General features: G+C 39.6%; 1 protein-coding gene across 9 annotated transcripts in view; it reads right to left on the reverse strand.

Moving 5' to 3' along the window:
* Positions 1-16,031, reverse strand: part of ELN (elastin) — a 117,646-nt gene that overhangs the window by 13,262 nt on the left and 88,353 nt on the right. For 8 of the 9 annotated variants that reach the window (XM_077480648.1, XM_077480649.1, XM_077480645.1 and 5 more), the window contains 8 exons: positions 14,695-14,721; positions 11,731-11,766; positions 10,345-10,380; positions 7,520-7,558; positions 7,389-7,421; positions 5,960-6,106; positions 3,645-3,677; positions 2,748-2,936 (listed from right to left, as the gene is read on the reverse strand). In XM_077480648.1, coding sequence (XP_077336774.1) covers positions 2,748-2,936; positions 3,645-3,677; positions 5,960-6,106; positions 7,389-7,421; positions 7,520-7,558; positions 10,345-10,380; positions 11,731-11,766; positions 14,695-14,721 — 540 coding nt within the window. The remainder of the gene's footprint in view (positions 1-2,747; positions 2,937-3,644; positions 3,678-5,959; positions 6,107-7,388; positions 7,422-7,519; positions 7,559-10,344; positions 10,381-11,730; positions 11,767-14,694; positions 14,722-16,031) is intronic. The other variant, XM_077480642.1, reaches the window with a different exon arrangement.

The following is a 16,031-nucleotide window of genomic DNA, read 5'->3' on the forward strand; positions in this document are numbered from 1 at the left end:
TATTAGGAAACTATTCTCTGTTTTTACAATCAGTTAAGAATTACATAGTAACAACTGTCCTGATATGTCAGCAACACTCACAGATTTGTCCCAACCCAACCTTGTCCTGGGCTCCATCCCGGGAATCAAGGCCGGTCATGGACAGTCAGAAACATGACAGTCTGACATTCACAACTCGCTTAAATACTCAGTGCTGCTGCTGGACAGGGTCTTCACATTCAACAGGACCATGCTGCTGGGCACCCATACATCCACATACATGACAAATGGCTGGTCAACCTCACACACCGCTGTCACTAATTCACAACAATAACACTCTCAGCCTCACCCTGCACAAATATTTTCCAGCGTACTGGACCACATTCTAAGTGCCAATAGACTGAGAGCGATTGTCACTGAATTTAGTTAACCAAGTTTTTAACCCTTTAAACTGCCATCAACTACTTTTATTGTAAAATAGTAAACGTTCCCAATATTAGCAATAGCAATTATCATTTAAAAAAATTTCTGCACACACACACTGTAAGTCAGACAGGTAAATCCAAAGATTCGCCATGTAGTAGTGCTCTTCAAGAGACAGGGATGCTTTAAGTTTTGCGTAGTAGTGCATTAGAGACAATTTTACCAGTTTTCAAAATATTGTTTAATAACGAAAAGGTAAAACATTAAATCAAATATTTACAGAAAAATGGTATTACAAAGAAACCAGAGACAATAATGGAACAGAGAAATAAAAAGGAGTTCTGAAAGTACTTAAAGCGGAGTTCCGGTTTAAATATAAAAAAAATAAAAATAAAAGTCAGCAGCTACTAATATTGCAGCTGCTGACTTTTAAAAAAAGGACACTTACCTGTTCAGGGCACCCACAATGTCCTCACCCGAAGCCAACTTGTCCTTCGGCTCTCAGGTAGAGGCACCACCATCTTCAGTAAGGGAATCAGGAAGTGAAGCCTTGTGGCTTCACAGCCTGGTTCCCTACTGCACATGTGCGAGTCACGATACACATCCTGACTTATCCCTGCTGTCTTCTGGAACTTGTGTGTCTCCAAGAAGACAGCGGGGGAGAGAGGAGGGGCTGGACATGGCGTAGATCGCTGCGGATTCTTAGACTTAGTATTAGACAGGTAACTGCTCCTTCCCCCCTGAAAGGTGCCAAATGTGACACCTGGGGGGGGACTAGATAAGTGGAAGATACATTTTTGGGTGGAACTCCTGGTTCTGTTCATTCAGCAGAGTCCAAGTAACAAGCAAAGTAGTCTTTGCAGATATTCCTTCTTGTTAATGGTAAAACATGAGGTGTCAACTTGCTTGCAGTGCAGCCTTCTTTCCTTGTCCGTGAGAGGGATGTTGTCAGAAATGACAATCAGATAGCTGAGGGGTGGCCATGGGATGTCTCATGCGATCATGCCACAGTTCCAGTCTTAAAGGTATTGATATTTTTGAATACCTACATATTACAGTCTGCTAACTTGTATATTATGGCCCAGAGGGCAATTACGTTTCATCTAGCATCATCTAGAATATCTGTTTGTTTTCCGAGTTCCTCAAACTTGCGAATTTGATAGTTTTATGGGGGGATATCTATACTGAAGCGTGGTTTCAGATAATAGAGGGTCTGCTTGTGTTCTCGCAAGGACCTGATATTCTGGTATGCAATCTAAAGTTTGTGATTGTATATCCTGAAGGAGGAGTGGGGGGGTCACTGCAGCTATGTTTCTTCTTATGACAATATTTCACGGGGGACTTGGAACCTGATCAACATAGCTGCTGCATACAAATTTTCATGGGCCCAATGCGGTGGCTCAGATTGCTTGGTGAGACTGCAGTGAGAGCGTAATGGTAAGGTCTGCATGGGCAGCAAGGAAGATCTCAATCATGTCTCTAGCCACAGGGATCTTACTAGCCTGCATAGTTGCCAATAATGTGCAGCCAGCAAGGACCTGGTAGCAATAAAAGGGTTAATTAATAACCCTTTTACTGCTAGAAGATTATTGCTGACTGTACATTCCTAGCAATTATGCAATAGGCTAATAAGATCCCTGTGGTGGCTAAAGATATGATTATCACGTTTCTAGCCACCACATGGATCTTACTAGCCTATTGCATAGTTGACAAGAATGTACATCCGGCAAGAATCTGCTAGCAATAAAAGGGTTAATCGTGTCTCTAGCCACCAGGGAACCTACTAGCCTAGGAAGCCTGGTGGCTAGAGACATGATTAACCCTTTTATTGCTAGCAGATGCTTGCTAGCTGTACATAATGAACCTTTTCATTGCTAGCAGATCCCTGGTGGCTAGACATCTTTAACTATTTCATTGTCGTCAGATCCCTGATGGAAGCACGCTTATATTAAATTATTGACCCACCCTTGATTAAAGTGCATGCTCCACCTGCAGCTGCTCTCTGAACACACAGAAAAAAAGGTGTCCCTAAATTTTTTTTTTAAATGTTGGCAACTATGAAATTAATATCTACCACTCATACAGTATCTTAAAGCTAATCTCTTAATATGTTACAGCATAGTAATCACATTGAGTAACTATTTGTCTGCTAACACTTGTTAAACGTAAACCTTCCAGACATGTCTGATATAAAGAATAAATACTCACTCACCTAATGGCATCCTAGACATTATTAGAATATACTAGAGTAAACAATAATTTAAGCACAATGATATATTATCACAAAGGCGCTATTATTAAAGACGTAAACAGCAGTTCTCTGAATTGTATAGTATAATTTTTACCTGGTTTGGGGGGTTTGCCGCCTGCACCTGCTCCTGCTCCTACACCACCTATACCACCAGGACCATAGCCGGTTCCAGGCTGCAGTCCACCACCAGCTCCAAGTCCACCACCAGGTAATAATGCACCTCCAGGTCCTACACCGCCTCCACCTAATAATCCAGTTCCATATCCTGCTCCAGCTCCATAACCTAAAAACATGGCCACACAAAAATACCATCATTTTTATACACATTTTTGCCACGCCTCCCATATATTTATCTTGAATTTATTTTCATTGCTCAGGCTGTTACAGCTTTCTCTTCTTTTATCCCAATATCTTACACTGGTGTAATCATCATAATTCTGCTTCAGCTTAATCACTTAGTGTTGCCATAAAACCTTTAATACAAGATGGGGCAAGCCAAATTAAAGTACAAAACTGTATGCCAGTCCAAACAAGGACCTATTCTAGGTACCATGTGATGCAAGTAAACAAAAAGCTCCCTTCTTTGGCCAAAATTAATAATTTCATTTGTATCTTACATGCTCCCCCTTGCAAATAAAGCAGCTCACATAGGCAATGCTGTTGATTCAGAAAGCAATGGGCAGGACTAGGTGTGGCCGGGTGCCGACTGACATGTTACATTCTTTACACGTCCCCTGCAACATTTTTCTCCATTAAACTGTAGTGCAAACAGGCACAACCTATATGAGGGTGACAACTCTGTTCTGAATTTAGTAGCTGTGCAGCACTGTTGTCATAACATCACAGAAAGCTGCACTGGGTGTAGTATTTGTGGCACAGAGAGACGAAAACACTGTAGGTGCAGATGCACTTATATTTATCTGCTGCAGCAGGTTCTACTTTAAAACAAATATGAGGCTTAAACTGCAATTATAAGGGTCAGTGTACTCACCAGGCTTAGGTGGCTTGCCTCCTGGGTACGCTCCTAAAATTATATAAAACAATGCTATTCAGTATTTTACTGAGTATAGCAATACAAAAAACAATGACATTTAAAGTGGTTGTAAACCTCTGAAATTAAAAATGAACAAAGCAAAGGACTCCAAGCAATCCCCAGCGACAGGTAAGGGGAGCTACAGCACACAGCTCGTGACTGACGGCCTCGGCAATGCATGTTTCCCTATAACACTATGTAGGGGGAAGTGTCCTTTCCCTTCAATCAGGTTTCAGATTACACTCAGCTCCCTGCTTTATGCTGTGCAGTGTGTGCTATCAGATCTCTGCCCTTTGCCTCTGGAAGCTCATTAATGCTGTTTAAATTGTGCACTTTGAAAAGCTCCAGAGAACAGAGGGATGCAAATAAACATGTACAACCTATGTAGGAAAATGTGGTTAATCTCTGAGGCTAGTTGTTTCTCACAGGTATTATCTGAAGGCTAGTCACTTCGCTGGGTATATGTAAGGGTTTACAACCACGTTAATAGACCAATCACAGTAATCACCATTCTGAAATGTGTGTTATGTTAAACCTGTCAAGAAAACTGTCTATAAAAAGTACTACAGGCGTTAGCATTCTGCACGTCCGGGAGTGTCTGATAATACTGCCTTGCTATAGGGTTCATCTGCTATCCCTGCATCATTACAGGACACAGTATTGATGTAGGGGCTGATGAGATCAAGTGCAGCAGGGGACCAGGCATTCACTACACCCAAAAGTGTGCCAGAAAAAAAAAATCTGTCAGAGGCTTTAACACCTAAAACCATAAGGACTCACAAGCTTAAATTACAGTGAGCTCTAATTGCATTTTTGTTTGAAGAGCAAGAGTTGCTTGCAGAATTACTTATTTAGGTATGTTTGCAAAATTACTTTTACACTGTTTTTTACTGTACCAGTAATTATTAGCACTGATAGTGGCAAAACACCAATATTTACAGAGAAGGCTACAGTATATAAGGCATATACAGTATGTGTTATGTAAGGCATAGTTTCAAGAAATAATGGCCAAGCAAGTGAAAACACTTTTGTGAATTTAGCTTAAACAATGATGCATAGCACTATGTCAATGCTTGTATATAAATAGGTAGGTAGATGACACAAATAATATAGTATGATGACACTGTTTTGAAAAGACACTAGGCATAATCATAACTAGAATATAAATGTCCCTACCATCACATAAATACATTTCACGCAAACATTTTTAAAAGAATTTTCCTGAATGCTCTTAGTAAAAAAGAAGAATAATGACGAGGTTAGGAATTTTTTTCTGCACACTTCGGTCTGTTAAATGGAGTTTTAAAAAATAGCTGGATCAACCAATGAAAAATAATAAGTTACAGGAAGAACCAAGACTGCATCATACAGTATATGTGACAGACTCCATCATACAGTATATGTGACAGACTGCATCATACAGTATATGTGACAGACTGCATCATACAGTATATGCCATATTTGATTTAGCCTTTAGTACCACTTTAATCTGAGTAGACACAAGGAAATTGACCTGTCATAATCCACTGTTTTGATAAGCTAGTAATTTTTTGATGCTCATGGTCATGCTTTTTTGACACTCTCTGGAGTTTCAATCACATTGTTCAATAATTCCCTATTTCAATTAGATCGATAAAAAAATAAAACCATTTGAGTGTGTGTTTTTTTTAAGCATTTTCAATTTTTTTTTTAGGTTAAATCAAAAAAAGAAAGTGTCTGTACAGAATGAAGATTTTATAAACAGAAGAATGCCATTAGTAAGTAAAAGATCAAATAAAGTTATAAGTAAACAATTATAATTTTAGCTGTAGTCCTAATTGTAGCGGGGGTTCAATCAAAGAATAAAGCACATGTGTTATGTCTAAAAAGAATTCATTCATGCATGGCCAACATTAGTCTTTACAAGCTTAGAATCCGTAATGGACCATAACAAGTACGGCACAGAAAAAAAGAAATGGACAAAGTAACTAGGCGATTAAAAAATATATGCTTGACTTCAAAATGGGATACTATTGGACATTTATTAACCTGCTAAGCTCCCCCAATGATTAAGTCAGGTATATGCACTGAACCTTAGATTGCTTCATGATGGTCTGAACAATAGGGGCAATATTCAGGCCATGCCAACCCCTTGATGTACACTGACTCCAACAGTCCCCCACACCAGGATAGCATTCTGTGTGGAGACTTCTGCAATCCCATGGAGTTCTAGGTAAAGCCTGATTAAAAGAAACATTTAAGTAATTGTACAAAAGAGCAGACACATTACTGACCTCCTCCTGGTAGTCCACCAGCTCCAACTCCTGGTACTCCTCCAACTCCAGCTCCTGGTACTCCTCCAATTCCAGCTCCTGGTACTCCTCCAATTCCAGCTCCTGGTACTCCTCCAATTCCAGCTCCTGGTACACCACCAACTCCAACTAACCAAACAGAGAAAAATAAAGTAATATAGTCTTTTACAGTATGATTCTACATAAAAACACCTACAAGGAAAAAGAGATAACAAAAGACCAGTCCTAAAATGTAAACATCCACTACAAGTAAGGATAATGGGTAAAATGAAAAGCAGAAGAATGTAGGAAATGGTGAAGAATGTACCCCAAAAAGTTGACAGTCACAGAAATATTGCAATGAACAAGGGGTGCGAAATGTGGGGCCTTTTACAGAAGATGTCCAGGGGGTCGGTAGAATGTTCTCAGAAAAGTGTTGGGTCAAGGGAAAAAGAGATGAAGAAGGAAGGAGGGGGAAGAAAAAGGAAGGCTAGGAAGTAGAGAGATGGGGTTAAAGAAGGGAAGAAGGAAAGGGGAGAGGGAGGTACTGGAGGGCTGTAAAGGGGACAGAAAAAGGAAGAAGTGGGGAAGAGTCCTAAGGATGGGGGAGGGGCAGTACTTTTAACAATAGTTATCAGTAACCTGTCAAGTTATGAGGGTTGTGAATAGGTTGTAGACTTGGCCATATGTCCTGGCACAGACTTTGTATGACCTCATCTTTCTTTCATTCCTTCAATATCAGAATATATATTTTGTTGGCCAATAAATTCAGCTGAGGAATGCCCACATTCTACACTATTATTGGCTTATTTTCTTTAGAAGTGTTGCCATAAAAGCTACCCAATTATCATTGTAGCACATGTAAAATTCAAAAAAAGTTATTCTAATAAAAAATTCTGCAGTATGCTTTAGAGCCCATAACTAGACAAGGTAGCTGAAAGAGAGATGATGAGTATCCTATATAAGGCTTCTCTACAAGATATCACCTTACACAACAATATGATCTTGTTTTGTTGCAGGCATAGCCAGATCTATAACAATGTGACCAGCAATTTAGCAATTCAACCAACATATGGCCAAATCTAAAAGGCCAGACATTCATCTTCTAAGCCAGACAGCTTGATTGTATCAGGAAAACAGAAGTTAGAAAAAAATAAAAATAAACTATTTTTTAAGGCAATGTGGAAACCCACAAGTTGGTTCTGACTAAGACTAAGCCCCTGCAATGACTGCTTAAACCTTAAGATCAGGCTGTCGGTCAACAATATTGCATGGTCACTGCTCATCCTACAGGAAGCAAAGGGCTGGGTTAAATTGACAGAGTCTGGCTGTGCTTTTACAAAAGGATTTAGACCTCTCTGCTATCTTACTTTATTTTCTGTTATAGGTACAAAGATATGAACTTATGTATTGTATGCTTCTGTGCACTCACCTCCTGTTGGTACACCACCAGCACCCAATCCAGCTGTAGGAAGATAGACAACAATTGTTTGTTAGTTCTATTAGGTGTTGACTTACTTATACACATCACATCTTGTTAACCACCATCAGATTGTTACCCACCTCCAGTCTTAGGGGGCTTAGCTCCAAGACCACCAACACCTGCCAAAGCGATCAATACATAATTATCTTAACAGTGGTTAAATTGCCTTGTAACACTTTCTGAGCTCCTGGTATATGAAGGACAGCTTTATATATTTCCATAACACAATGAAAATCACATTACTTTCTGTTATCACTTTAACTTCATGAGCCCAAAGATTGTTGTAAAAAGCTGCAACAAAGGTCACCAGTGTTATAAACACTATTTTAATTCGCTAAAGAAGTAGAGATGGTTCACATAGCTAAATGAATGTTGAATTACTAACTAAGCAACACACAAAAAGAAAAAAAAAACGCAATTAGCAAATATTGGTTTTGTAAATCAACCCCAATAAGTAAGTGTCTGACTTTTTACTGTATTTTACATACAATTGATGGATTGCCTCATTTATATACACAGTGTATACTATATACAATACTATTATATACTGTATATTATGTGTGCACATATTTGTATACTAACATTATAATGCATTGTGGATTTTTTTAGGTAGTTACAAACCTCCTACTGGGAGTCCACCAGGGCCAACGCTGCCAATGGTGGGTGCAAGAAATCATTTAGTAACAGAATAACAGTGTGCATCAATCATATTGTTTTCTTTATTGTATTACATTAGTAAGATTATAAAGATGATTTTACCAGAAGGTGAAGTTATAACTACAAGTGGCAGCTGTTGAAAATTATGAAATTGGTTGCAAAGCTACTTCTAATGTAGAAATAGGTCAAGCTCACCTCCCTCCCCTGACCCACAGACACTCCCTTCTCTGGTAATTGCCTCTGCCACCCTCAGACACAGCATAATACCCTATGTTGGGTGGTGGCAGAGCCTAGAGGGAGCTGTGACATCACCTTCTCTGTCAGTGCTCAGGCCTAAGAAATGGCTGCTAGGTATAAGCACCGAATCATAAAGGGAGGTCACATGCTCACCAATTGCTGAGTGCTGACTGTGATGACAGAAAGAGTCGTGGGGAATTGTTGGAAAAGTATCTGTGTTTTGGGTTGCTTTAATGGGGACATTGTCCCTTTGAGCTGAATGTACATGATGACAATGTCTCTTTAAGACCATATAGTGACATATATTATTAGCAGAGCTTCCATTTAGAAATTGGTCTCTGTTGGCTGATTTGGTTGTTCTGGCCCTGATATTTATGTATACTTAAGCATCTAAAAAATATAAATAAGTATATCCTACACTTGGAAAAATGTTAATTTTCTCAGATTTCCTGCAGGCATTCAACAAAAGTTATGTGAAAAAACTGACCCTCTGCTACCTCTTGGCATTTCTTTTGCCCTAGGACCTGGTCTAAGATCCTTTTCCTTGATTCTATATCTGAAGATTAAATCTGTACAATCACCGCTGTCGGATAACTCACATTTGTCCGGCAAGAGAAATAGACAGCATCCCATAGTGTAAAACTGATGGTTTTAGTGATCTGTGTATTGTATACTCACACTCCAAAGGCACGTAATAGGCATAACAGAAATCACGTGGAGATTGTGTTAAGCCTATTACATGCGTTTGGAATGCAAGTAGATAGACAATATACATTATTAAAGCCATCAGTTTTACACTATGGGATGCTGTCTATTTCTTTTGCACAACAGATGTCAGTGATGCGAGAGATTTGATCAGAGTCCCTGCTGGTGTGCCCTATAGTTGCCAGGTCCTTAAAGACACTTTGCTACCACAGTCCCTGGTGATGTGCCCTGCAGTTCCCAAGCTTAAGAGATATTTTGTGGCAACAGACCTACATGGATGTGAGCACATTAAGACCACCTATAACTTGAGACCTTTGCAGTCGGTAAGAAGCTCTGTGTGACAGTGGTGGTGGAACTCACTGGGAGTTTTGGGATTTCCCTTGGATGGACTTTATTTTTCACCATCTGCTATGGAGATTTTCTTTCACTTCCTGTCCCATTGTCAAACAGGAAGTGAGAGGAAATCCCTGAAAATTAAGGGAATTCCTTGGGGACCCGCAGGTCACCAGAACTAGTGTCCCCATTGGAACATTTCCCCTCTGTTACTTTTCTGGGGACAACCCAAAGTTTGGGATTTTCTTTTACTTTCACTTTCAACGAAAATGGTAAACAGGACAAATAGAGAGGGAGAATCTCCTTAAAGGGGGCACAGACAGCAATAAAAACTGACAGGTGCTCTAATCCTTCTCCGCTCTATCCAAAACGGAAAAAAATTAAAAAATTGCCGTTAGTTATAGTTTAATTTTGAATAGAGTAGGGAATGGCTAAAACCCCACTCTGGTTTTTGCCATCTATGGTAAAGGTTTCCCATTGCCTCCTGTTTTGTAGACACAGCAGGAAATAAGGATAAATCTCTCCAAAGGGAAGGAAATATTATACTAGACAGTTGTCATTTGAAGAAAGTACTCCCACTGGAACACTTCCTCCCTTTTCCTGTTCTAACCATTCAAAGTTGTGGATTTTCCTCCACGTTTGATACTATTAATAGCAATCATCTAGACATATAGAGAGGGTAAATCTATCTCGCGGGATCATAGACAGCAATAAAAGACTGAGGGGTGTCCCCTCAGTCCAAGATGTCATTCCTGATAGAGAAGACCAGGCTATTAGACAAATCATAGCAGGTCAGAGATATTAGTATATTAATGCATGATAATTTTTTTTTCATCTACTAAGAAAGGTATATTGCAGGAATTGGTTAAAATTATGCAAATGCTATGATTGACACACCTAAACTTAAAGGTTAAAGTTAAACAACACTTAGTAACAAAATACATAAATATAACCTTTTAAAAGTATTACAGACCTCCAAATGGCCAACCACCCGGTCCAACTCCTCCAACTAAGTGGCAGAATATTATCATTATTATTATTATTATTCAGGATTTATGTAGCGCCAACAGTTTGTGCAGCGCTTTACAATATGAGAATATGAATAGTTATTTATGTATTATTTACTTGTTAGCTAAATGCTTAAAATGATGTAGTTCTATATATGGTAAAGTGTTAGTGTAATAACATGCATAACAAAGTTAACATAATATTTAAAGCCAAATCTTTTTTTTTCTCATTCTGGATTGCCATCTGTGTCCCCTTGAAGAGATTTCCCTTTGCCTCCTGTTTTGTATACACAGCAGGGAGTAAGGATAAATTTCTCCAAATTGAAGAAAACATGCTCCCCCTGGAACAAGTATTCCCATTGGAACACTACCCATCTACACCTGTTCTAGTCATTGTTTGGATTTTCCTCCACTTTTCCCAGTAATAATGGTCACCTTGACAATTGAGAGGGTAAATCTATCAAGCAGGAGCCAAGGGAGCAATAAAAGACTGGAGGGGGTCTAACCCCCTCACCACTATCCAGGGCTCCAGCAGTCTAAGATGTCAGGAAAGACCGAATTATTAAACAAACCATAGCAGGTCTTAATAGAGGTATTAATATATGAATGCATAACAAGTTAGGATTTATTTAAAGTGCAACTCCACTTTTGTTGACAAAAAAAAAACATTTTCCTCTGGGTGATCTATGTATATTGCAGGGATTTTCACAAAGTTTGTTTCAAATTCCTACCTTTTGTTATTCTGAAGAAATGACTGTTTGTTCCTAAGTGCCACTGTGCTGAGTGAGTCTAACGGGAGTGGTTTCCTAATTATCAACCAGCTGCTGCACCTGCAAAGCTCTAATGAGGAAATCTGCTGGGTCTGCATCCCTTTAGACGTCATTTCCAATTGGGAGTATCTTACCAAAAATCAAATTTTTGTTGCAGAGGATGCCAAAAATCTAACTTGTATCTTAGTGTAGACTTCTGGTAAAATCAGTGAGCCAATCAAACAAGAAGGAAATTATGTTTCTGGGGGTACAGAACACCTCTAGGTAGGCATATTGTATTGCATTTTATAGAAAATTACAGTGCCTCTAGATTGAAAAGGTATGTTGCAATTGTATATACTATATTAATATTTTATATTTGTATTAATATTAATATTATATTATATCATTTTTTTTTATTTGCTATTTTTTTCCCATGAAAGTGGAGTTACCCTTTAATAATGTCATTTTCCATCTACTAAGAAATTTATATTGCAGGCATATTCTAAAATGTTATGACTAATTCACCTAAACTCAAAGTTTAATGTTAAACAACACTTACTAACTAAATATTTAAATATAACATTTAAAATGATTACATACCTCCAACTGGCAGGCCACCTGCTCCAACTCCTCCAACTATGTGAGAAAAATTATAAATAAGTCACATTTTATTTCATTTCTAGTTTCTAAATATACATATGTTTATGTAGGTAACTATTAATATTGTGCATGCGTTTTTTTTTTTTTTTTTTTTTTTTTTTTTATACTAAGCATTTTTTCATTGAGAGAGAGAAGTTTGCAGTACAAAATGATATGGTATGTCAAACAAGACTGAAGCCAGAAAGTCAAATACAACAAAAAGAAAAAGAAAACAAGGTCATTCTTGAAGAGGGAAAGTGAACCAAGGGTTCCATTTAGCGTCATAGATAGGGATGGAGTCATGCAGTGTGTGAAATATTTTTTCTGATAACATTATTTGATCAACTCGAGAGATACCCTGCGAGAATGGGACTGTGTTAGACTTCCACTTAAGGGTGATTGCCAAATGCAACGCAATACAAATAGTGTGTAATAGTTTCATTAGGGGTTTCGGGATATCAGAGATTTTTCAAATAGCAGACAGTGAGTATGTGTCAGAGCCATGTGTCTCCACTCCAACTTGTCCATTAGCTCCAGAGTCCCTCTCCAAGTAGGTTGCAGAGCTTCATATTCCCAGAACACGTGCAAAAAAGAACCTGGAAGAGCACAGTCTCGGAAACAAGACGAATAAGTCTGTGGGTAGATCTTTCCCAAGTACCAGCGAGTAAATAATTGAATTGCTGTTTCCCTAATAGTAAGATATTTGGTGCAGTTAGCTTCGCAGTCTCTGGGATCATATTCCAAATTTAATTTGCGTTCCCACTGGGTCATATGTTTTCATTTGGGACAATCTTTTACCATCTCCATAGATTTATACAGTCCGGAGATGAAGCCTTTTGCCCTGTACACATAGTCGGAATTTCTGATGGGAAATATTCGATGTGAGCTTATTGTTGGAATGACCAATCATGTGTAAAGGGCATTTCTGTCTAATGGCAGTTTGGCATAGAGACTCAAAAGAGGTGTGCAAATCAGAGGGGATAATTGTGTAGTGTGTCTGATAAAAATGATGGTTATGCAGGTATCGATAAAATTCTCCTGCTGGGATTTTTTTTGGGCCTGTAGCTGTGAGAAAGAGACAAACTTTACATCCTGCATGAAATCCTCCAGTGTTATCGAACCTTGGTCTGTCCACCACCCAAAAGCATATGGGTTTTCAAAGGTCAAAGGGAGCCTAGGGTCACCAAGGAATGAGGTGCAGGGGGGGACTTTCAATATAAGTGCAAATTTTGATTTATAAAGATCCCATAGTTTCAACCCTTGAGCTACCACTAGGACTATTGCATCTTGCTCAAATCTGACCCAGGGGATTCTTGAATTCTTAATATTCCATTATGCCTGTTGCGAGAATCTACTAGCTAAATAATACAGCCATACCTGAGGAACTCCCAGGCCCCTTAGTCTGTAAGGGTGATACAGTACTTCCTTAGAGAATTTTGGGGGCTTGTCCTTCCATATGAACCTGCTAAAATGTGCTTGAAGTTTGAGAAGCTAGGACTTAGATATTTTAACGAGCAGGGCGCGGAACAAGTATAACAATTTAGGGAGGATCGGCATCTTGATTGCTGTTATTTTCCCTAGGAAGAAGATTGTATAGGGGGGCCAAGTTTTAAGTAACTGTTTAAGATTAGAAATCATGGGAGGGAAGTTATGGTCAAATAAACAATTGTAATCTCCAGGCAGCTTTACACCTAAATAGGAGAGGGAAGATCTAGCCCATATAAATGAAAAAGATTTTTTCTCCAGCTTGGCAGGATATAACCCTACTGGGAGAGCCAGCGATTTGGACACATTCACCAAAAGGCCAGAAATATTGACAAATACTGAGAGGGTTTGAAGAAGATTTGGCAAAGTAATCCAGGGGTTGGTGAGAAATAAAAGTAGAGGAAGCTTTGTTGTAACCAGAAATATCCGGGTGTTGCAGTATAGTAATGGCTAGTGGCTCGATAGTCACTGAAATGAAAATGAAGTGAAAATGAGTGGGGACTGTGGGCACCCTTGCCTAGTACCCGTACTGAGCTACATCCAGGGATTTTGACATGCCTTCTGGGGTTTTGATATAGAGCTTGGAAGGCCTGTAAGAAATCTCCCTGAAAGCCATAGTGCTGTAATAGGAGAGACATATAGCTCCAAGACACACTGTCGAAAGCTTCATGAATGTCTAAGCTTAACATAAACAGTTTCCTTGAGAAAGGGTTTGCAACCTGAATAATATCGGTGGCTAGGCGGATATTGTCTGTTATAAGGCGGTGGGGGATAAACCCTGATTGGTAGGGGGAAATTAATTGTGCATGTGTTTTTGATGTTTATTCTTTGTTAGAAAAAAAGTGTTAGCCTGTCACAAGCATATTCGAATAGATAGACTTTTGTTATGGGCTGCTGCTTAAAGAAAGATCTGGGTGATAGCAGGGGCTGGAATTATTCATGCCAGTGAATTGACTGGCTAATACATTTATTAAGGTTCTTTTTGGTATTTTAGTTACATTCAACTCAAACTTGCACTCATGGGCTACTTTCAGACATTATATACAGTTTTCATTTCAGAAACCGTGTTATATGATACCCCATGATATAATGAAGAATGCTTTTGTGTGAGTGAACAGTGATATCAGAGGTTGACAAAGATAAACCTTTCTTTTACATCTGTAATCCCACTGTATTATAAAAATCTTACATTCAGACTCTTAACACCACAGCCAAACTGCAAGGTAATCAATGTCTAATTTGTCTAAATTGGAGAAAAATCCTACCGATCGGGATCCTCATATCAGTATTGTGTATGTAACCACGTAATCACTTAAACTAACAAATACCAACACAGAGTGATAGACAATATTTTTCCTCTATGAGATTGCTGCTGTTATTGTACAATGCATATGGCTGATTTTATTTCACAATCAGCAGAGCACATAGCGTAATGCCTACCTCCTATGGGAAGACCACCAGCTCCAACTGGAAGACAAAAACAAGTAAAAAAGGATGACATTACAAGAAAATCTATTTGTGTACACTGAGTAAAGTATGCGTGGTGAAACTGGGAATTTAGCTGTTGTAGCAAATATAATGTATAATTATATAGTTTAAAGAGGAGTTCTGCCCCCCCCCCCCCAGCAAAAAATTAAAAGTCAGCAGCTACACATATGGTAGCTGCTGATTTTTAATATTAGGACACTTACCTGTCCTGGAATACAACGATGTCAGCACCCCAGCCGATGTTTTTATCGGCTCTTGGGTGCTGCCCTTGCCATTCGTAGTAAGAGAACCCAGCAGTGAAGAGCAGTGAAGAAGATTTTCTGAAGCTGCAGTTTGGCTCAGACTAATTATGTCAAGGTTCTGGTTTCTTTACCAGTTCAGCTGGGTTGTTGTAGTTTCTACTTGGCCATGGGTGTCGCTCTCACCACTGGGAAGTGTTGGAAATGCAACAGGCTGAATACATTGGGTACCCCTTTTACTCAGAAATAGCCCGGTGGGAGTGGTTCACCCACTGTGCATTCTGGGTAAGGGTACTTAAGTTACAGGCACCATATTTTTTGGGGTTTGTCATCCCGACCTCATGACCCTCCTGGCCTGAGGTGTGTGCTGCCTTTCTCTATGTCTCGGGGCTGGCTGGCTCGAGGCATTGCAACTGAAAGGGTGGGCCCAAAGTCTTGGGGCCTACGGATGCAGGGGTGGTCCTGTGCTGTCTTGCCTGTGGGGAGAAGCTGGAGGATCCAGGGGAGGAATTTTTCAGGAGAGGACCGAGCAACGAGGCTGGTATCTCTGGAAGAGCCTGGAGACTCAGGTGGAGGACGCATCCCGGGTCACCTATCACACAGTATCGCTGGATCGGCTGAAAGAAACTGGTACTGTGTGACAGCTCTTCAACCTTACAACAAGTTGCTAATTGTGCTTTCCTGTAGCAGAGGATTGCACAACGATTCCGTTGAATTGACAAGACTGTGGCAGAGACTTTGTTCGAGCATCTCACCGGCTGCTAGGTCAGTGAGAGAGGCCTACCCGGTGGTTTCCAGATCCAGCCTGGGGAAGCTGTTTGTCCTCTGGATCAAGGAAATACCTCTAACCTGCAATTACAAGGTACCTGAATCCCCCTTTACCCTCTATCCTTCTATAGCAAAACTTCATGTTCTTTCAAATAAATCTTTGGAAAAAAGTGTCAGAGTTAACATTCTTTAATCCACTCTACAATGGGACCCCTAAGACGGACACAGTGAACAGGTGAGTTAACGGTAAGCCCAACAAAAACCAGCAGCTCCTTCGGGGGT

This window comes from Lithobates pipiens, unplaced genomic scaffold (assembly GCF_037356315.1).
Source record: "Lithobates pipiens isolate NorthernLeopardFrog02 unplaced genomic scaffold, aLitPip1_a1.2 Scaffold_16, whole genome shotgun sequence".
Classification (NCBI taxonomy): Eukaryota; Metazoa; Chordata; class Amphibia; order Anura; family Ranidae; genus Lithobates; species Lithobates pipiens.